This window comes from Staurois parvus, unplaced genomic scaffold (assembly GCF_062004578.1).
Source record: "Staurois parvus isolate SC_StPar_1 unplaced genomic scaffold, SC_StPar_1.0 ptg000151l, whole genome shotgun sequence".
Taxonomy (NCBI): Eukaryota; Metazoa; Chordata; class Amphibia; order Anura; family Ranidae; genus Staurois; species Staurois parvus.
The window spans coordinates 16,660,917-16,685,078 of record NW_028317947.1 but is presented as its reverse complement, the minus strand read 5'-3'; the positions used below and the strand labels follow the sequence as shown (position 1 = coordinate 16,685,078).

The window sequence follows — 24,162 nt, the reverse complement described above, 5'->3', positions numbered from 1 at the left end:
ATATTCTGACCAATAGAATGTATTAACACCCATGCAAAACGTGGCTTTAGGTGCTTGTTTCAGTTGCGTTTTCCTCCCCTGGAGCAAAGGCATCCACCCCGACCTATGGGCTTATTCACACAAGCATTGTTTTCTGAAGAGCAATCCACGTTAGGATTTGACAGGCAGCGAGGAGGCATTGTATCACCTCATCGCAAAACGTGGCTTTAGGTGCTTGTTTCAGTTGCGTTTTCCTCCCCTGGAGCAAAGGCATCCACCCCGACCTATGAGCTTATTCACACAAGCGTCTCTTTCTGAAGAGCAATCCATGTTAGGATTTGACAGGCAGCGAGGAGGCATTGTATCACCTCATCGCAAAACGTGGCTTTAGGTGCTTTTTTCAGTTGCGTTTTCCTCCCCTGGAGCAAAGGCATCCACCCCGACCTATGGGCTTATTCACACAAGCGTCGCTTTCTGAAGAGTAATCCACGTTAGGATTTGACAGGCAGCGAGGAGGCATTGTATCACCTCATCGCAAAACGTGGCTTTAGGTGCTTTTTTTCAGTTGCGTTTTCCTCCCCTGGAGCAAAGGCATCCACCCCGACCTATGAGCTTATTCACACAAGCGTTGCTTTCTGAAGAGCAATCCATGTTAGGATTTGACAGGCAGCGAGGAGGCATTGTATTACCTCGTCGCTGCTTTCTTGAAGCCTGCACCTGTAGAGCACCCTCATTCATTTGTCCCCACCAAAAGTATCTGGGGTACATTTCCTGTTGAGGCCGCAAAGCATCATGGCAAGTGTACACCCCCAGCCACTGCCTCTGCAGCTAACTGGGAAATGTTTCGGGGGTGGCAAAATTATGGCTCAACTAGGGGAATTTTTTACCACCCCTTACCGCTGGTGTGAACAAGCTTTACTGTCCCTGGCCCTCGTCTTTCATTGGAGTTCAGTTCTTTCAGTCATATTGGCTCAGTGGCTATTACCTTGCATGGTCTTAATGCAAATACAGTCATGGAATGCCAACTCCTCAAGACTGACATCAAGGCATTTTAATATTTGCATAACTCTTCCAAAGATACAGCCCACTGTTTGCTGAAAAGGCTTTACTGTGCCAGGGTGCTGCCTGCATTGCATAGAGAAGCACAGAGACCCAGTGATGACTTCAACGGTCTAAGATAAAGTAAAATGTCATTTGTATGCTGATGAGGCAGGATGGAGGAACTATGGAAGGCAAAATTTAAGCAAATTAAACTTCAGCATTAAATGTAGGGATTTGTAGAGTAGCATGCTAAAGGCAGGCTACAACAGTTACTACAATGATTTCTACTTTAAATTAGATGTAAACCTATATAAATGGCATTGTTTAAGCACTCTTTTTTTTAAATAAAATATGTTTTTTCATCCTTTATCCTTAAATGCATTCCAGTCCTTCCAATCTGCTGCAGCCTCTTAGCAGCCACTTCCCGACTACATGTATTCCAGTGATAGCTGAGTTGAAACGGTCCACTTTCAGTCTCATCAAAACATGTGACAACACGGGGCTTAATTGGTACACCGGGGCAGAGCGCTGTCACCCAATAACAGGAAGTGCCTAAACAAGAACCTTTGTGGCAGGATCACTAGATATTATTTCAACAATATTTAAAACAACTTTCCACATTGTGTTAACATGCTAAAGCATAGTTTTAGTCATTGGGTTTATATGTACCTATGAAGCATTGGTAGCTGCCAAAGGATTTTGTATTTATGCCTTTCCATTCCTAAGATTCATACAGCTCTGATGGACAGTATGGCCAGGCTGGGGACCTGACGGAAGTTAAACAATATAGCTTGGTCACCTCCCCACCCAGGGGCGGACTGACCATTCGAGCACTCGGGCACTGTCCGAGGGCCCATGGTCAGTAGGGGGCCCCATGAGATGCCCCTGGTACCTATCATTGGCTTTTTCATAGGCTTTTTTGGGTGTGAGCGAGGACACAGGGGCCCCATGATCCCCTATTGCCCGGGGGCCCCATGAGTTGTCAGTCCACCCCTGTCCCCACCCCATACCCACGACTGCACAGTGCTGTGTCTAATGAGCGCTGATCTTTCTCCTCCTGTCGCATGCTCCTTGTCTATATAAATGCAGGCAGCACGCCTGATTGGCTACTAGTGCTACCCCTCCCTTTCCCAGTCTGAGTTCTCCTGAGTGTATTTCTATCTCGGTAATACATGGATATATAAAAAATGAAAACGATTGTACTTTCCCTTAAACACCTTTACATCATTCTCTTATAAAGGCAATCAGACACTGTCCACAGTGTGTTGTCTGGGCCCACCCCCGAGCAAGATCACAGCAGGGGAAGGTTCCTGCTGCATCATGGGAGCTGAGTTTTGGCAATTGAAGCCTATATTTTGGATTATTTTGGAAACATGCCATTTATGGCGGGTTTACACCAGACGCAGTCCAGTGCGTTTTTTAATCTGCATCAACAACACCTGCACAGTGTTCTCCATGTTTTTCCAAAGGCCCAGTTCCAGTGCAGTCAACAAAAGTATGGGACGCATCTAGAATGTGGAAAACTGCATGGGGAACGCACCGGAAGGAATGTAAATGCACCAGAAACACACTGGAACGCGCATGACCTGAATTGAGATGAAGAAAAAAAAAGGGGGAAAGATGCTTAAAAAACACACTAGAGCACATCAAAAACGCTTCTAAAAGCCACCAGAACACATTAAGAATGCATACAAAAAGGCACCAGAACACATAAAAAAAATCATCAAAAATGCACCAGACACATTAAAAAGACATAAAAAAAACAACCAGAACACAAAAAAAACACATAAAAATGCTCTAGAACACATAAAAAAAGCACATAAAAAATGCATCATAAACTCGCATACAGAAACATAACTGGAAAACAAAAATTGTGGCGCGAATCAGACCTTGATGGGGAACTTTACCCTCCCTTACAACTTTACATAATGTTCCCCCTGTCCCCCTCATCTAGCAATTATTTTTTTGGGGGAAAGGAGGCAGAAATATCTTTTTTTTGGGGGTGGGGACCCTTCCCTGCCTAGGCCAGAATGACATGAACAGTTGCCCACAGCCTCCTGGGACACCCAAGTCATTGTTTCCAGGAGGCCACGTGCACACTACACCACATACGCCATGACACATCATCATGGTGTAGCTGTTTACTCATGCTTTTTACAGTTGCCTCCATGATGATGCAGCACGCGTCATCTTGGCGCCACTGCACAGCCTGGAAAGGCAGTTGAACATCTGGTGATGTCAAAACAAGATGGCGGTGTGGCCAATCCACTCAAAATGGGTGTTTCAATCCTAGGTGGACATGATGGAACCAGACCTTGGGTGCCCTTCCAGCAATATCTCCTCCTTGCAGAGTCTGATTCCAGACCCGTCCTGTTTCAAATTTCCTGACCCTAAACTGTACTGAGAAAAATATGGAGGCCATCATTGCTCTCCTTCCAGTGGAAATTGCCAAGCTATCTCTGTCTGAGTCACTGAGCTGAGACAAGGACGTAGCCAGTGAAGTCACCTTTCAGGCCATTGACTCAAAGCAAAGCAGCTTCACCAGTCAGGTAGCATTTTCTGAAGAAGTAGAGAAAGGCCGAAAACATGGAGGCTGCAAATGCTGATCTTCAGAAGGTCAGCCTTCATATTTATTTCAGTACAGGTTTCCTGTTACGGGAGCTTGCTGATGGAGAAATATTACAAAGGTGTGCACAGGGGCGGACTGACCATTTGGAAGCTCGGGCACTGCCCGAAGGCCCGGGGTCAGTAGGGGGCCCCATGAGATGCCCCTAGTACCTTTTTCATAGGCTTTTTTGAGTTTGGGCAAGGACACAGGGGTCCCATGATCCCCTATTGCCCGGGGGCCCCATGAGTTGTCAGTCCGCCCCTGGGTGTGCATAATTCAGTCCACCTGTGGCTGCCCATAACTGAACTATTATTTTAAGGTGTGGGAGCAGTAGTCTCTCTGCAGAGGTCCAACCTGCCTCCTGCTAAGTCACACCTATAACTCTGCAAAAGACAAAGTTCAATCTCCCTGCTAATTTGAGAGTTCTAGCTCTGACTCGCAGGGGGCATTCTGGACCTCTGCTGAGAGACCACTGCTTCCTCACAGAGCACATAGGTCCTTCTCAGCAGCATGCTGGCAGGGGACAGGCTTTTCTACTCAGGATGTGTAACAAGCTGTAAGACTGTAAGTACTGCTATTTAATATTACCAAATGCACAGGGTTCACTCCAGAGAGGAATAAACCAGAGGAAAAAGTGACAAGCTACGGTAATAGAAGTATATTCCTTTTTCGGGATCCCTCAGACAAAACTCTATCCAAGGTCAGGCCTAAAATTAAATATTATCATACAGAGATAATAAAACTATGCACGCTGGAGGTCACCATTACATGTCCTATAACAATGTCAGATCAAGTAAAGAGTGATATAAATAAGAAGCCAACACTGCAAGAATGCACCTTTACGCATTTTGTTCATCCAGTGAGGTAAGTACTGCTGTGACCCATGATTGTATGTGTCTCTTATTGGGTCAGTCCACCCAAAACGGACATCTCTCCCATGCTGCCCCCTTCCCCATTCTATATGGCATGAGACATCCACCATCTTTAAACACACCCTTAACCACTGCAAGTCCGGACACTTTCACCCCCTTCCTGCCCAGGCCAATTATCAGCTTTCAGCGCTGTAACACTTTGAATGACAATTGCGCGGTCATGCAACACTGTACCCAGATTGTAAACTCCAAGGAGCAGGGCCCTCAAACCCCTCGTGTATTGTATTGCATTGTCACTGTACTGTCTTGTGTACTGTCTCCCATTATAATGTACAGCGCTGAGCAAACTGTTGGCGCTATATAAATCCTGTATAATAATAATAATAATTGAATGATTTTTTTTAGCATTTATTTTAGACAGATAAAACTCTATTTTGGTGGTATTTATTCACCACTGGGATTTTAAAATTTTTTTGCTATATAAATGAAAAAGTCCAAAAATTTTGAAAAAAAGTGTTATTCTTATAAAATGTCTTCATAAATCTTGGCCAAAATGTATTCAGTTATCTTTTTAGTAAAAAAAAAAAAAAAATAACCCACATTAGTTTATAACCAAAAATTATAATTTTTCAAAAATTTTTTTACATTTTTTTTTTAATATTATTATTATACAGGATTTATATAGCGCCAACAGTTTGCGCAGCGCTTTACAATATAACGGGAGACAGTACAATTACAATACATTTCAGTACAGAGGAATGTGAGGGCCCGGCTTGTGGAGCTTACAATCTAAAGGATTATTGTGTGTGGTTTTTTTTTTTTTACATACTGTCACCCTAGACTCAGACTATGAGTAACGGCGTATTATGGGTGAAACGCGTCAACAGCGGAGACATGTCAGATGGAGAAGGATATGTCTGAGTGACCTAGCTTGCTTGCTCCTTTGCTCACTCAGACTGTGAGTAAAGGCGTATTATGGGTGAAACGCGTTAGTAGCGGAGACATGTCAAATGGAGAAGGGTAAGTCTGAGTGACCTAGCTTGCTTGCTCCTTTGCTCAGACTATGAGTAAAGGCATATTGTATGAAACATGACATATCAGATACATCTGAGTGACCTAGCTTGCTTACTCCTTTGCTCACTCAGACTATGAGAAAAAACTTATTATGGGTGAAACGCGTCAGTAGCGGAGACATGTCAACATGTCAGATATGTGTGAGTGATCTAACTTTCTTGCTTAGACTAAACGAAAGCCTGTACTGTGGGTGAAACGCGTATTAAACAGAGTCATGTCGAAAGTGTGCTGCTTGAAATGTTTATGTACAATGTGTGGGAAGCATTTGAACCCATGTTGGGTTTTTACTGCTATCCAAGGCTCCACTAGAGAGAATCCTATCACTTCCTGCCACGGTGACAACAAGGACAAAGACAGCAATAAAGATCTGACAGGGGTTCTAATCCTTCCCCGCTGTACTAAAATAAAGCATTGTTATTTCTGTTTACCTTGCTATTGCAGACTTATGTGGCACAGCTCAGAAAGAAGTAGATAACACAGCATATGAGCTGATAAGACAACATGTAACCTGTAGAGGGGCCCTCGCCAATCACAGACACACGTGTGCGCATGCGTCAACGATACAGTGCGGTTATGGGGCTCTGCTCAATACTGGCCTCTGATGGACAAAGAAGGTACTGACAGCTACTGTACAAGATACTCAGCAGTGTGACACTGACTCAACAATTAGATTCCTCTTTCCTTATCTTATGACTGTTGGCAAAACAGTTTCTCTCCGCCTCTACAGACCTCCAACAATGTAAAAATTATAAAAGGGCAGGTAAACGTAGAATAAAAAGGCTATTTTTAACAATAACACCAATTACATTTTCTACAATTGAACTATGTACCAGTTTTCATGTACCCAGAAAATGACAGATGATACAGGTTTTACAGGATCTAGGGCAGTGGTCTCCAAACTGCAGCCCGGGGGCCAGATGTGGTCCTTTGCTTGCTTTTATCCAGCCCTTGAGGCACTATTCCTCTTACTGACACAAACAATGGGACATCATTCTTCCCACTGACACCAATGGTAGGACACCATTCCTCCCACTGACACCAATAATGGGGTACTATTCTCCCCACTGGCACCAAGTATGAAGCACTATTCCTCCCACTGACACCAATAATGGGGTATTATTCTCCCCACTGACACCAACTTGGTCCTTCGCTTGTTTTTATCCAGCCCTTGAGGAACTATTCCTCTTACTGACACAAACAATGGGACATCATTTCTACCACTGGCACCAATAATGGGGTACTATTCGCCCCACTGGCACCAACGATAGGACACTATTCCTCCCACTGACACCAATAATGGGGTACTATTCTCCCCACTGACACCAACTATGAAGCACTATTCCTCCCACTGACACCAATAATGGGGTATCATTCTCCCCACTGACAGCAACTTGGTCCTTTGCTTGCTTTTATCCAGCCTTTGAGGAACTATTCCTCTTACTGACACAAACAATGGGACATCATTTATCCCACTGGCACCAATGATAGGACACTATTCCTCCCACTGACACCAATAATGGGGTACTATTCTCCCCACTGACACCAACTATGAAGCACTATTCCTCCCACTGACACCAATAACAGGACACTATTCCTCCCACTGATACCAATAATGGGGTACTATTCTCCCCACTGACACAAACAATGGGGCACTATTCCTCCCACTGACATTAATGATGGGACATTATTCCCCCCACTGATACCAAAGATGGAGCACTATTCCTTTCAATGACACCATCAAGGGGGCACTATTCCCCCCACTGACACCAACAATGGGACACTATTCCTCCAACTGAAACTAATAGTGGGCCACTGTTCCTCCTATTGACACCAACAATGTGCCACTATTCCTCCTATTGACACCAACAGTGGGGCACTATTTCTCTCACTGAACCCCTGCAAGGGAGCACCATTTCTTCTACTGAAACCAATGATGGGGCATTATTCCTCCCACTGACACCAACAGTGGGGCATTATTCCTCCCACTAACACCAACAATGAGGCACTGTTTCTCCCACTGACACTAATGATGGGGCACCATTCCTCCCACTGACACCAATAATGGGGCACCATTCCTCCCACTGACACCAACAATGGGGCATTATTCCTCCCCCTAATATCAATGATGGCATTTTTTACTCCCAATGCCACCAGGACATTTTCTACTTCCAAAGGCCACAGATCAACCCCCCCTCCGAAAGTCTGAACGATAGTAAACTGGCCCTTCATTTAGAAATTTGGAGACCCCTGCTCTATGGAAACCATCAGATGCCACTTCTGTCTTAGAAGAACAATTGATTACTGGACAAAAAAATGCCAATGCAACCAAAAATCTCTTTTTCTTCTACACAGTGGAGAGACAACAGATTCATGTCTAGTCCTGCAAAACTGCCAGGGGCCCTAACTACATGCAAAGTCATCCAGTGACTGCTACGGGGCCACCAGCAGAGCAGAAAGGATTCGCACTGCTGTCCCCGAGATTTATCTAGGAAGCAACGGCATCTTGTAAATAGTTGAACAACAAGAATGTCTATAAAGTTCAGGCATTCCAATATTCCCATTGCATGCTGCCAAGGAGATCTAAGCATTCACACTGGTGAAACAAAAAGGGTAGCTAGAATGAAGGGTAGTCGAATCGTGTCCACAGCGCCACCTAAAGGCCTCATATGCATGGATGCATTTACCTGCACAAGATAAAAAAAACAGATGTATTTCAGCAGTCATAGGTGGGATGTACAGACTGCTGCCAATCAATAACAGAAAATCAATCATCGTGCTGACCAATGAGAAGTGGCTTCTTTCTTTTGGGACACCCCATCAGAAGAAGACACCTCGGATGTGTTTCTCATTGGTCAGCACGGTCCTGTGACTGCGCCGTCTATTAACACTTCCCATTGTGAATATTATGGTGGATACTCCCTCTGGGGCTGTGTTCTACAGTGAAGGGTATGCGGACCCCTAAACTGGCAGCTCAGGGCATCACAACTCTTGGATGGAGAGGTTTGGAGTGGTGGACCCCTACACCGGCAGCTCATGGCATCACAACTTGTAGATGGAGAGGTTTGGAGTGGTGGACCCCTACACCGGCAGCTCAGGGCATCACAACTTGTAGATGGAGAGATTTGGAGTGGTGGACCCCTACACCGGCAGCTCAGGGCATCACAACTCTTAGATGGAGAGGTTTGGAGTAGTGGACCCCTACACTTGCAGCTCAGGGCATCACAACTTGTAGATGGAGAAGTTTGGAGTGGTGGACCCCTGCACCGGCAGCTCAGGGCATCACAACTCTTAGCTGTAAAGGTTTGGAGTGGTGGACCCCTACACCGGCAGCTCAGGGCATCACAACTCTTAGATGGAGAGGTTTGGAGTGGTGGACCCCTACACCGGCAGCTCAGGGCATCACAACTCTTAGATGGAGAGGTTTGGAGTGGTGGACCCCTGCACCGGCAGCTCAGGGCATCACAACTCTTAGATGGAGAGGTTTGGAGTGGTGGACCCCTACACCAGCAGCTCAGGGCATCACAACTCTTGGAGAGGTTTGGAGTGGTGGACCCCTACACCGGCAGCTCAGGACATCACAACTCTTAGCTGGAGAGGTTTGGAGTGGTGGACCCCTACACCGGCAGCTCAGGACATCACAACTCTTAGCTGGAGAGGTTTGGAGTGGTGGACCCCTACACCGGCAGCTCAGGGCATCACAACTCTTAGCTGGAGAGGTTTGGAGTGGTGGACCCCTACACCGGCAGCTCAGGGCATCACAACTCTTAGCTGGAGAGGTTGGGAGTGGTGGACCCCTACACCGGCAGCTCAGGGCATCACAACTTGTAGATGGAGAGGTTTGGAGTGGTGAACCCCTACACCGGCAGGTCAGGGCATCACAACTCTTAGATGGAGAGGTTTGAAGTGGTGGACCCCTACACCAGCAGCTCATGGCATCACAACTCGTAGATGGAGAGGTTTGGAGTGGTGGACCCCTACATCGGCAGCTCAGGGCATCACAACTTGTAGATGGAGAGGTTTGGAGTGGTGGACCCCTACACCGGCAGCTCAGGGCATCACAACTTGTAGATGGAGAGGTTTGGAGTGGTGGTCAGGGTTTTTGAAGGTAGTTCACTTTTTCATTTTTTGTGAAAAGGCAAACTTACTCTTTAAACCTTTATTTTCCAAATTAAAGAAAAAGTTGCTGTATCTATTTAAGAGAGATCTCCACCCTTACTGTAAAAAAAAAAAAAAGTTTAAATGTTTAAATCTTAAAAATGGTCTCTACATAAAAGACAAATAAAAGGGTGAAGGAAGGTTCTCCTTACACTACTCCTCTCCAAAATCTTGAATTTATTTTTGGCACATGTGCAGACACGCTACAAGGATCTTTTGCCAGGTTTATGGACACTGGCAGACCCCTGCGGCGTGTCTGGGCAAGCGGTGGACTCCTTGTACATGTGCAGACACATCGTGGACCCCTGCCATGTCTATCTAAGACGCCTGTTCACAGTGTGACAACACTGCTGTGTGATTTTGCTGTAGAATGAAGTGTTGTCAAGTGGGAAAGCAATGGGTCTACTGGCAAGATCAAAAAATAATGTGTAGGCAGGTGCAGGTTTTCCTCCACTCTTTAGGTGGTACTATGTTGTTATTGTAGATGGAAAGGAGGCTATTAAGGGAATTGGCCCCCTAAGGCACATGTATCAAACACAAGGCCTGCGGGCTGAATCCGGCCCCTCAGGCCATTTCATGTGGCCCTCGCATCTCTCCTGAAGCTATAGCACCCCCCTCATCTTCACACCACCTTGTCTCAGCAGTTGGCAGTAGAGGAGGACAGAGCTCTGCCATTTCCTATGCTTCTCCATACAGCCAAAGCACCCCCTTATCTTCATCTCCCCTGGTCTTAGCATTCAGCTGACTTCAGCCCTTGCCTGGTCCTCCTCCAGACCCTGCACTTTCTGCTTCCCAGCTGCGCATCCACCTTCTTCCTGGCAGCAGCACAAGGTAAGGGAGGGGTGCACTGTGATGTAAGGGAGAGTGGGGGACTCTTGACATCTCCAGTAAGGGGAAGTGGGGTGCTCTGGACATCTAGTCTTACAGATACAACCAGTCCTTTGAGGGCAACGATAATGCTGATATGGCCCACAATGAAATGGAGTTTGACACCCCTGATCTGTCAGTATTTCAATGGAACCAGCTGTCTGATTGGACACTGCAACCTCTTGAGAGCTCTGGTGGCCATCTTGGTGTAGGACCTTATAAAATAGGGTTCCCACATCATTTGGGCGCAACTGGTAGATCAAGGACAGAGATCCGGCCTATTAAAGGGAGATGCTCAGGGACTACACCTGTTCTGAGAAAAAATTTCTGGAATCTGAACCAATAAAATGGGGCAGCATCAGAGATCCATTCTGGTACACCATAGACCACCACCCCTTAAGCAGAAGCTGTCCTCTGGTAATACAGTCCCAAACTTGGTGACACTGTTTTAATGCAGCTGTTTTATTGCCGAATATCAGTGCCTATAACATCTGTGTTGTTAATTACCCCTTATCTTTATCAAATATACAAAATAAATACAACGTCCAGAACTCTGTGGCCTAGGCCCCATCTCCCTATGGGCCTCAATTCCCATGCAAATGAAACATTTACGACAAAATTCCCACCCTACTACAAATGTTCTTTGACTGATCACTCACCAGATTGGCTAGGAAGGTTCATCCTGATGTCCAATGGCTGGACAGACATGAAGAGGGAACTAAGACCCCCTTCCTGGATCTCCAAAGCCCAGGACTTGACTGACAGGCTGGGACAAAGATGGCGCTTCCAGGAGGCTCAGTTCTCCATGCACATCCCTCGGCTGGCAATGCCCTGCAATGAAAAGAAGAGACTCCAGTAAGACAGGAGCTGCGATCAGCAACCCCCCCTTTGAATGTCTTCACTGTAAAAAGTTGAAAGAAAACATCAGTGATTCGTAAGCAGATCATGCAATGAACAAGCACCAGTAATTATCCCCCTTGGGTGCAAGGTCGACATCTTCAGAATGAATTACACAGATGCTTTCTAAGGTAACCCACTGAAGACTGGTATAAGGGGGACCACAGGGTATAGGAAATAAAGTGACCACATTTATTATTTAAGAATACCTTAAAGACTCTAGGGGGATAGAAAAGGCACAAAATAAAGCCCTGTAATCATTATTACATCATCGCATTTATTTTTTAAATACAAATAGTGAAAGTACGTGATTCGACCCAGTATAAACCTCCTGCAGTCTCTAGTGTGAGAGGAAGAAGCAGCAAAAGGGGAAAATCAGTTCATATGCTGACAAAAATCATACTGATAGGAGGAGAGAGCAGAGTGACAGAGAAGTGAGTTCATCATTGTGATGCTTCTCCTTTCACTGTCCAATCACAGGCTTGGGTGGGTCCAGTACGACCTGTGGGTTGAGTGATGCTGGTCATTAGTGATGAGCATGGGTTGATGCTTGAGTTTTGTCTGATCCCCAATGCTAGTTGTCAATGAGCTACAGAGGGGAGACTCGCTACCTCACAGCTGACCTACACAAATGGTCAGGGATGCTCATGATGTCATTGACCTAATATGGGCACCTGGAGATATTAGGTCAATGTCATTGTTCTGTTTCAAATGCTGCTTTGTGCATTGATATTATTATTATTCTACAGGATTTATATAGCGCCAACAGTTTGCTCAGCACTTTACAATATAAAGGGAGACAATACAGCAACAATACAGTTCAATACAAGAGGGATAGGAGGGCCCTGCTCCTAGGAGCTTACAATCTAGGACATAGATCCTTAGACCCAGTATGTCAGGTCAGTATGGTCACCTGCTGACATGGCACCATCCACAGGCAGCTTAACTCTTCAATAAGACACAGAGAGGGAGATTTACTAAAACTTGTGCTCTCAGAATCTGGTGCAGCTGTGCACGGTAGCCATCAGCTTGTAACTTCAGCTTGTTCAATTAAGCTTTGGCAATAAAACCTGGAAGCTGGTTTCTGTGCAGAGATGCACCATGCAGTTTTAGTAAATAACCCCCAGAAGTTGAATCCAATACAATTTTACTTCAAATAATAGCAGTACAGAGGATGTTTTTTGAGTCAAGTGTAGGAAGACAATGACTTTCCTAAGTTATGCCTCTGCAAAGTACTACTAACATTGACTGGGGGAACATGGAAGAAACAGGGAGAGTCTAGATAGGACTAAACTAACTAGCAATAAACAGAAGGGGAGGACAGAGGATGAAACCATGTCACATTGTAAACTAGTTGTAGTGGTCCAATACTGCCAATAGATGTCAGTATACTATAGGACAAGAACAGCCTTATAAGGTTTAACACAACACAGAAACATTTTTACTTGCTCACTCTTCAGAATTTTTTTAATCAGACATAAAAATGTATTTGTTAGCCACTTTAAAGAGGTTTGATGCTTCCTTTTCACTGTGAAAACCCTGGTGAATGTTCTGCTGTTTGCATACTGAACACACCCATTAATCTAATTTCTTCCTTATCTGATTGGCTCATTGGTTCTCCCAGACGTCTGCAGGTTTAATGCAGTGCCCCTTTAATACTCGCCAAAGGTTGGATGGGGGCTATGCAGACATGCAGGACTGATTTTGACAGCACTGGGAATGATTATGCGATTACAGCAGGCAGACCCTTCAATTTAGAAGCCTGTGTGAAACAATTTTCAGCTTCAATCCAGAGATTTCCCTGCAGTACATTTTTCTGCCACTAGATGAATTCAGTCTAAAGGCCAGCATCATTCAACCCACTTCCCATGAGTCCAGTTCAAGCCTGTAATTGGACAGTAAAAGGAGAAGCAGCACAGTCATAAGCTCACCTCTGTGATACTCTGCTTTCACCTCCTATCAGCATGCTTCTTGTCAGCGCATGAACCGATTGGCACCTTGTGCTGTTTTTTTCTTTCACACTCCAGCCTCGCTGTACATGTACTGCAAGAGGCTGATATCAGAGATTCATGTGCCAACACAGCTTGCATTAAAAAAATACCTTTTAATGCCTTTTAGTACTGTATCTCCTAATCCCATACAGCAGTAACATTATCATAGATGCGGTTAGCCTGGAGATAGGTCAAGTCCATCAGCAGCAGCGCTGTTGCCCCTCTGATCAGTATCTCCTAATCCCATACAGTGGTAACATTATCATGGATGTTGTTAGTCTGAAGATAGGTCAAGCTGATATGCAGCAGTGTCACGTGACCACATAGAAACATTAATAAGGTGGTTAGATAGAAAATTCTTTCAATTGTTTGCAGGAGGTGCCAAAGCAATGTAGAGGCAAGATTCAACAAGGGGGCTTGTGTAGCCTTTAATTCCTTTGGAGGGCCAACAATACTAGTGATAAGCAGCAGTGTTGTTGCCCCTTTGATCAGTATCTCCTAATCCCATACAGCAGTAACGTTACCATAGACATTGTTAGCCTGGAGATTGGTCAAGTCTACCAGCCGCGGCTGGTAGGCAGCTGGTAGGCTTGACCAATCTCTAGGCCAGTGATGGCGAACCTATGGCACGCGTGCCAGAGCTGGCACGCAGAGCCATCTCAGTGGGCACGCCAGGAAGAAGATGATGAGCGCGCATGGACCGGCCATCCAGATCTCGTCCACACTGGACCCCCATCAAACTACATTTCCCACATGTCTCTGGGGCCAGGGTGGGCGTGGACGAGAGGCAACGGCTCCAATGCGGCTCTGGCACCAGGGGTGATGTAGCCGGGGATGGGCGCGGAAGAGAGGAAGAGGCTCCCACACTGCTCCGGGGCCAGGGGCAACGTGTTCAGCATGAATGGGAATGAGCTGCTGGGCTGGAAGCCACACCGACGCTGCCAGAGGTGAGATTAACTGCTTGCAGTGTCATCCATCAGTGCCCAGCAGTGTCGCCTGTCAGTGCCCAGCAGTGTCGCCCATCAGTGCTGCCCATCAGTGCCACCCATCAATGATGCCCAGCAGTGCCATCCATCAGTGCCCAGCAGTGTCGCCTGTCAGTGCTGCCCAGCAGTGCCACATGTCAGTGCCCAGCAGTATCGCCCATCAGTGCTGCCCATCAGTGCCACCCATCAATGATGCCCAGCAGTGCCATCCATCAGTGCCCAGCAGTGTCACCCATCAGTGCCCAGCAGTGTCGCCTGTCAGTGCTGCCCAGCAGTGCCACCTGTCAGTGCTGCCCAGCAGTGCCACCTGTCAGTGCTGCCCAGCAGTGCCACCTGTCAGTGCTGCCCAGCAGTGCCACCTGTCAGTGCCCAGCAGTGTTGCCCATCAGTGCTGCCCATCAGTGCCACCCATCAATGATGCCCAGCAGTGTCCAGCAGTGTCATCCATCAGTGCCCAGCAGTGTCACCCACCAGTGCCCAGCAGTGTCGCCTGTCAGCGCTGCCCAGCAGTGCCACCTGTCAGTGCCCAGCAGTGTTGCCCATCAGTGCTGCCCATCAGTGCCACCCATCAATGATGCCCAGCAGTGTCCAGCAGTGTCATCCATCAGTGCCCAGCAGTGTCACCCACCAGTGCCCAGCAGTGTCGCCTGTCAGCGCTGCCCAGCAGTGCCACCTGTCAGTGCCCAGCAGTGTCGCCCATCAGTGCTGCCCATCAGTGCCACCCATCAATGATGCCCAGCAGTGCCACTGATCAGTGCCGTCTGTCAGTGCGTCCAGGTAGGCAAGTGGTTAATTGCAGTGTTGGCACTTTGAAATAAAAAAGTTGGTTTGTGTTGCAGTTTTGGGCACTCGGGCTCAAAAAGGTTCGCCATCACTGCTCTAGGCTAACAATATCTATGATAATGTTACCTGAATGCAATTAGGAGATAATGATCAGAGGGGCAACTCTGCTGCACATGGGCTTGGCCTATTTCCACGCTAGCAATGTCTACGGTAACGTTATTGCTGTATGGGATTAGGAGATACTGATCAGAAGGGCAACAACGCAGCTGCTTATCACTAACATTGTTGGCCCTTCAAAGGAATCCTGGGAGGCTCACGTACACATTACCACATAGAAAAATTAATAAGTAAGGAGTTTAGATAGCGAACTCATACCAAATGTATGCAGGGGGTGTCAGGGCAGTGTGGTGGTAATATCTGACAGGTGGGATTATGTAGTCTTTATTTCCAGTGGAGGGACAACAATGCTGCTGATAGGCAGCAGCGTTGTTGCCTCTCTGAATGACATCTTCTAATCCCATACAGTGGCAACATTATATTAGCTGTTGTAAGTCTGGAGATCATTCAAGTCTATCTCCAGAGATCTATCTCTATATTCAGAGATGGGGCATTAATCTTGGGAGTGACTACAAAGAAATCCTAATAATTAAGGTATTTAGTTAGCGGTTTCTTACCAAAATGTATGCAGGGGGTGTCAAAGCCATGAAAAAGTATGATGCTTACAGCTTCTATCGTTTTTCCTAGTAATGTACAACGTGCAGACGATGTGTGCGGTGGGCTTATGGAGGTTTGTTTTGTTCCATACGCCGTTCCATTGGGCGCACCAATCCCTGATGGTGTATAGGACTGCTATGGGGACATTAGATTGTATGCTCCTCTGGGGTAAATGATTGATTCTGCAGAATACATGGGTGGTATAGAGATCAGTATCGTAGAAAAGCCATAACCATGCGGCACTCCAGCTTCCTGACAAACAATAGCCTTCTCCGGAATTGCACCAAATCTCACCGTCCACTGATTTCGTATTCATCTTGCAGCCGAGGTTTTAGGCTGTCTGCACCCCCATATAGCTTGGAGATCACGTCTCCATGCGTCTGTGACCCTCAGCACCGACAGCCACATTAGCATTCAGAGAGCGCAGAGAGTGTGGGAGGGAGAGTGCGTATGAATGGATACGCAGAGAGAGCGATGGAGGGAGGGAGGGAGAGGAAAGTATGAATGGAAAATCATGAATGGGGACAGAGAGAGAGAAGAATGGACAATGATCGGAGACGGCATGGGAGGAAAAGGGTCCGAGCCTGAGGGGTCCGCCGAAAAAGGGGCCCCAGTAAAGGATGGCGGGATGACGGGGGGTTAACAGCTGTTCTTTTGAAAGGGGGGCTTAACGGGGGTCTATCTCCGCAGTATCAGGGTATAATGGGGGTCTATCTCTGCAGTGTCAATGTATAATGGGGGTCTATCGCTGCAGTATCAGTGTTTAATGGGGTCTGTACCCAGAGTGTCAGTGTGTAATTTGGGGCCTATATCCAGAGTGTCAGTGTGTAACAAGGGTCTTTATCAAGAGTGTCAGTGTATAATGGGGGGTCTATACCCAGAGTGTCAGTGTATAATGGGGTCTATACCCAGAGTGTCAGTGTATAATGGGGGGGTCTATACCCAGAGTGTCAGTGTATAATAGGATGTCTATACCAAGAGTGTCAGTGTATAATGGAGGGTCTATACCCAGAGTGGCAGTGTATAATGGGGGGTCTATACCCAGAGTGTCAGTGTATAATGGGGGGTCTATACCCAGAGTGTCAGTGTATAATGGGGGGTCTATACCCAGAGTGTCAGTGTATAATGGGGGGTGTCTATACCAAGAGTGTCAGTGTATAATGGAGGGTCTATACCCAGAGTGGCAGTGTATAATGGGGGGTCTATACCCAGAGTGTCAGTGTATAATGGGGGTCTATACCCAGAGTGTCAGTGTATAATGGGGGGGGGGGTCTATACCCAGAGGGTCAGTGTATAATGGGGGGTCTATACCCAGAGTGCCAGTGTATAATGGGGGGTCTATACCCAGAGTGCCAGTGTATAATGGGGGTCTATACCCAGAGTGTCAGTGTATAATGGGGGTCTATACCCAGAGTGTCAGGGTACAATGGGGGTCTATACACATAGTGTCAGTGTATAAAGGGGGTCTATACACAGAGTGTTAGTTTGTAATGGATGTTCTGTACCCAGAGTATCAGTGTATAATGGGGGGTCTATACCCAGAGTATCAGTGTGTAATGGGGGTTCTGTACCCAAAGTGTCAGTGTATAATGGGGGTCTATACCCAGAGTGTCAGTGTATAATGGGGGGTCTATACCCAGAGTGTCAGTGTATAATGGGGGTCTATACCCAGAGTGTCAGTGTATAATGGGGGGGGGGGTCTATACCCAGAGTGTCAGTGTATAATGGGGGTCTATACCCAGAGTGCCAGTGTATAATGGGGGGTCTATACCCAGAGTGCCAGTGTATAATGGGGGGTCTATACCCAGAGTGCCAGTGTATAATGGGGGTCTATACCCAGAGTGTCAGTGTATAATGGGGGTCTATACCCAGAGTGTCAGGGTACAATGGGGGTCTATACCCAAAGTGTCAGTGTATAATCGGGGTCTATACCCAGAGTGTCAGTGTATAATGGGGGTCTATACCCAGAGTGTCAGTGTATAATGGGGGTCTATACCCAGAGTGTCAGTGTATAATGGGGGTCTATACACATAGTGTCAGTGTATAAAGGGGGTCTATACACAGAGTGTTAGTTTGTAATGGATGTTCTGTACCCAGAGTATCAGTGTGTAATGTGGTTTCTGTACCCAGAGTATCAGTGTGTAATAGGGGTTCTGTACGCAAAGTCTCAGTGTATAATGGGGGTCTATACACAAAATGTCAGTGTATAATGGGGGTCTATACACAGAGAGTCAGTGTATAATGGGGGTCTATACCCAGAGTATCAGTGTGTAATGGGGGTCTATACACAAAGTGTCAGTGTATAAAGGGGGTCTATACACAGAGTGTTAGTGTGTAATGGGGGTTCTGTACCCAAAGTGTCAGTGTATAATGGGGGTCTATATACAGAGTGTTAGTGTGTAATGGGGGTTCTGTACCCAAAGTGTCAGTGTATAATGGGGGTCTATACACAGAGTGTCAGTGTATAATGGGGGTCTATACACAAAGTGTCAGTATGTAATGGGACTGCATCAGTTGCATCTAAGGAAGAGACTGCACCCTTGAATAATCTCTTTTATCCAGGCTGTGTAATAAATATCTACAGTTCAACCCCTCAGGAACAAGACAGCAACATTTTCCCTTTGTCTATCCCCGGGGTGTCATTATGAAATGGGGTCTGTCACCAGACTGTAAGCGCCAAACAGGGTCCCTATTCCGAAAATCGGGTTCGGCCCCAGTGTCAGTATGACATAAAATAGTAGAAGAGGGTCTGTGCCCTGAGCTTGAATGTGAAGCACAATGAACAAAGGACAGCAGGGGGGCAGCATGAATGTGGCAGAGCATATTTCCCTGACTGTGACATACGCAGGACGAGGGAGGCGATGATGTATTATCGCCAGTCGCTGCTACACGGCCATACCCGCGTCACTAGAGCTTATAAATAGATATACACTCATTTGTGAGATGAAGCTTTCGCTTAGCTCCGTGCTACTGGCTCCGCTGGCATTTCCAAAGTTCATGGTTTTAGATAAGAGAATGTGAAAACACAAATATCCGGCTGGCATATCCCTAATGTCTTGTGATGGCAAAACAGTTAGCTCTAGGTAGAAATTCATTCATTTTCACATACAACTACTGTACATAGGTACCTGAATTTTCCTTGATGTCCCTTTGTTGTCCCATGGGAGGGCAGACTAGGAGCCAATCAGGTGCCGCTATGCTGACGGGGAGCTTGCCAACAAGGGGGAGAGAGCATAGTTGATGACTTATTAGAAGGGGCAACTCATGGGGTCCCAGGGAAATAGGGGATAATGGGGCCCCTATGTCCTCGCCCACACTCAAAACAGCCTATGAAAGGTACCAGGGGCATCTCATGGGGCTCACTACTGACCCTGGGCCCTCGGGCAGTGCCCGAGCGCCGGAATGGTCAGTCCACCCCTGCTTATGTGTGCTACTGCTTTTTCCCTGGCCAATCAGCAGCCAAGGGGTAAAGACATGACACCACTGTATTCCTTAAGTCTGATGTCAGATCCCAGAGTGACACCAGAGTGTATCAGAACCTGCCATGTTAAAGTGATCACTATTATCCCGTTCCAGCAGCTTGATAGCTAGAAGGAAAGGTAGGTTATGGTGACACGCCTACTGTTATTACAATCCACCCCCTCCTGCCTTTCAGAAAAGCACAAAAGGCTGGACCAGCATAGGTGCTGGCCCAGCTCCTCTGCTCTCCCCCCTACCTCCCTACATTGCTTGAACGGTAGGGGAAAATACTGAAAGGCAACAAACGTGCTGTACCGCAGATTCCCCTCTGGAGCGAGGAAGCGGTGTTCTGGCCCAAGTTCCTCCAAACTGTAGCAATGATCCACCAATAGGATAGAACAGGGGTGGACTGACCATTTGGAAACTCCGGCACTGCCTGATGGCCCGGGGTCAGTAGGGGGCCCCATGAGATGCCCCTGGTACCTTTTTCATAGGCTTTTTTGATTCTGGGCAAGGACACAAGGGCCCATGATCCCCTATTGGTCCGGGGGCCCCATGAGTTGTCAGTCCGCCACTGGAATAGAACCAGCAAATTAGTATCATCCATTACAGCAAATCTTTACTGGCCACATGATGGGATACAGCAAATTACAATCTAACATGTTTTGGCCAAAACCATACCCATAGTATGAGTGAGGCTTTGGCCGAAACGCGTTAGTATGTAATTTGCTTTATCCCATCGTGTAGCCAATAAAGATTTGCTGTAATGGATGATACCAAGTAGCTAGCTCTATTCTATCAAAGGAAATACTACAGCTGTCTGTGTCTGCTAACATGCCATTCAAGATTCTTTTTAGTTGTGGATAGAGCAGGGAATAGTTAAAACCTTATCATTTTTTTTATCTACCCGTGTTCCGTTGAGGTGATTTTTCTTCACTTCCTGTCCCAGAAACTCAATAGGAAGTGAGAGGAAATCTCCTCAAAATAAGGAAAATCCCCTATTAGACATTTGCCATTGGAACAACTTGAAAGATTTCTCATGGATTTTTCATGACCTTCTGTCCACGTGGAAAAAGGATACCAGGAGAAACAGAGAGTGTAAATCTCCCCACTGGGGGCACAGACAGCAGACCTTGCACCTTGCTTCGACACTCTCCTCCACCTCACCTTGTGATTGGTCCCTCACCGTCCCCATGAAAAATGTAAGGCTACTAGCCCTGAATTAGCCTTGATGAAGTCATTGTTTGACCGCGACCTGAAGCATCCTATAGAAGAGGCTTAGGAGGTCACACAGATTGATGGAGCCTGCCAGAGTGAGAGGCAAGATAAGTATTCTACCCTATTCTTCATCCCCTAGAGCAGGGGTAGGGAACTTCGGCCCTCCAACTGTAGAGAAAGTACTTCGGCTCTCCAACTGTAGAGGAAGTCCCATGAGGCATTGAAGACTAACAACCACAAGTATTATTTCCATAGGCAGAGGTATGATGGGACTTGCAGTTACACAACAGCTGGAGGCCCGAAGTTTGCCTACCCCTGCCCTAGAGTTAATTTCTAGAGCCTGATTTTAATTACAAACTATATATTTTTTTTCTTATATACTCTTAAAATTTTACTGCGAATGGAAAAAAAAATTCAAGCAATGCTACAAAGCACAACTTTCTCGAGCTTTGAGGTAGTTAAATAGGAAAACTTTGCGTGCTGCAGCAAAGACTTAAGACCCCTTGGATTACTCTTTGTTTAATAATTCTTTTTAATGAATTCAGGAAGAAAATGGGGGGTTTTTCATCATTTTTCATAACGTTACTTGACAACCGGCACTGTTTTTCTTTCTTCTTTGTGATACTGATGTTCCTTTGTGAATGGTAAGACATCTAATGGACCTTTTCACTGGTTCATCAGAAGGCTCCATGGACCACCAATGTGAAGGAACACCAACATTTTTACCATCTGCGTTTCTTTTCTGGTCATCATTATTCTTTAATCTTGGTATTATTACTGAAAATAAAGTTTTATAGAGCACTCCTAAGTGTCAAGTACACCAAGTACTACATAAGCCTTATTCTCCTTTTTGATCTTATATCATGCTTAGGTTAAGGTTCCATGAGCTGTAGATATAGTCATCTTTAGCAAGGGTTCCCCAAGACCTGAAAACTAAAGAAACCGAACGTCTAGGTACGGCAAAGGCATTGGATTCTTTAGGCACAGTAAGAGACCACACAATAATATACATATAACCATTTATTGACATAAAAGAGTCATATATCCATGATAGGACCCATAGTACAAACATGCTCCTCAAAAAGAGGAGACGAGCAAGTCATACTTGAGCACAATGGGGGGCATTGTGCTCAACTATGACTTGTTTTGCTCTTGTCTCCTCTTTTGAGGAGCATGTTTATACTATGGGTCCTATCATGGATATATGACTCTTTTATGTCAATAAATGGTTATATGTATTTTATTGTGTGGTCTCTTACTGTGCCCAAAGAATCCAATGCCTTTGTCGTACCTAGCAGTTCAGTTTCTTTTTCTTTTGTATCTACAGGATTTGGCACCAGGAAGCTTTTTTTTGGTATTTTTCTAAGACTTGAAAGCTATTTCAAGGGTTCCCCCAGTGTTGTTCTATAGTTGAATAGCTCAGTGATAGAATACTGTTTGGTAATCCAGCATTTTCTATACCAAGGAAGACAGGATTGCCTAGGACTGTGGTGGTCCCGTCTTGATATTGTGCTCCTCAAAAGTGACCCCTGAGATTGCCAAAGGGACGCACATAATATTCAGCAAATGTAATACTATAGAAAAAGTATTTTATCTGTAATGTCTATAGTAGAGGTCTCTACTGCCCGTGGGCCAGATGTGGCCCTTTGCTTGCCTTTATCTGGCCCCTGGGGCACTATTCCACCAAATGACTCCATTGGTGGAGCACCATTCTCCCATACTGACACCATAGATCGAGCACTGTTCTTCCCATTGATACCAACAGGGGGGCACTATTCCTTCCATTAAAACCAATGATGGGGCATTGAAGCTGGGGCATTTTCTATTCCCACTTACCACAGTCCAGCCCCCCTAAAACCTGAAGGACAGTCAACTGACCCTTTGCCATATTGTAATTGAATGTCATTAAAATTCCTTTCCTTTTCAGTCTACAACCGTTGTAATTTTCTGTAAAATGTAATGCAAAATGGCAGCCTGGAGGCCTTTGAATTCCCCCCAGAATTTAATTTCCTGCTTATGGGATTGGCTCGGTGAGTTCTTCAGAAGTCTGCACTAGGGTACAAGTCAGATTTTAGGCATCCACACCCAAATTTAAGTTTTGGTTATATACTAAAAGAATGCTGACACTGCAGCTGGTCTTGTATGAACACTGAGAGTGCACCGGGTGATTATTATTAACCCAGACCCACCCATTTAGAATCAGTCTGCAATGGACATAGTGAAATAAACAGCTATTTCTTCAGAGCAACAAAAGGTAGGAATCTGCTACAAAGATTGTTAAAATCCTTGCAATGTACATTGATCACAAAGAGGGGATTGTTTCTTTTCTTTGCAAAATGGAGTTACTCTTTAACTACTAGAACCCAGTCTTAATGAATAAGTGCACTCATTCTTGTTCAGGGGCAGACTGACCATTTGGAAACTGGGGCACTGCCCGAGGGCCCGGGGTCAGTAGAGGGCTCCATGAGATATCCCTGGTACTTTTTTCATAGGCTTTTTTGAGTTTGGGCAAGGACACAGGGGCCCCATGATCCCCAATTGCCCGGGGGTCCCATGAATTGTCAGTCTGCCCCTGTTCTTGTTGCATTCCTCCTCTGACTTGACAGTTGGAGGCAGACAAGCTGGAGGAAACCCACACAAGCAAAGGGAGAACATGCAAACTCTATGCAGGAAGTGTCCTGGATGGGATTTGAACCAAGATATTTTTTTTTCTTTGCAGCAATTTGTAGCTAGCTACAGAGTTACTGCTGTACTTAGATACAATGTGTATATCTATTCATCTCCATTGGATTACATGAGTGGCTGTTGATGCCGGCCATTCTATAACCAGCTCTAAGCACTGCTGAGAGTCAGTCGCTCAGCAACAGAGCTACAATTTACTGGAAGTGCTGTGACACAGACCTTTCATCGCCTGCAATTCGTTTTTTCTTAGCAGTGAAAACACTAATGAGAGAGACACTGTAGCTTCTACAAATCGCTCATGTGATGACCCCCTGAAGTCTGTCTTTATTCATTGTACCTCTGATAGCCCTGCTACCGGCTCCTGAAATATATCAAATGGAGGATATGTCACCTATCCTAACAATTAGAGCATACAGTAGGTCACCTATACTTCGAATAATCAAAATGATGCCCGAACAAAAATGGTGCTGGCCTTCTGGAAAGAAAGGAGGACAAAGCATTGTCAGGGGGTATACCGTGATCCAGGGGCGGACTGACAACTCATGGGGTCCCCGGGCAATAGGGGATCATGGGGCCTCTGTGTCCTTGCCCAAACTCAAAAAAGCCTATGAAAAAGGTACCAGGGGCATCTCATGGGGCCCCCTACTGACCCAGGGCCCTCGGGCAGTGCCCGAGTTTCCAAATGGTCAATCCGCCCCTGCCGTGATCTGAGAAATAGTAAATGCCCATAAGTATTACACATAACCTACCATGCATACCTTTAACCCTTTGCCTACTGGGAACTTTTACCCCCTTCCTGCCCAGGCCAATTTTCAGCTTTCAGCGCTGTCGCACTT

At 46.1% G+C, this 24,162-nt stretch overlaps 1 protein-coding gene across 1 annotated transcript in view; it reads right to left on the bottom strand.

Moving 5' to 3' along the window:
• HDAC5 (histone deacetylase 5) overlaps nucleotides 1-24,162 on the bottom strand; it is a 136,027-nt gene that overhangs the window by 86,497 nt on the left and 25,368 nt on the right. The window contains exon 2 of the mRNA XM_089674529.1: nucleotides 11,256-11,427. Within this exon, the coding sequence (XP_089530655.1) occupies nucleotides 11,256-11,304 (49 nt within the window). The 5' untranslated portion in view covers nucleotides 11,305-11,427. The remainder of the gene's footprint in view (nucleotides 1-11,255; nucleotides 11,428-24,162) is intronic.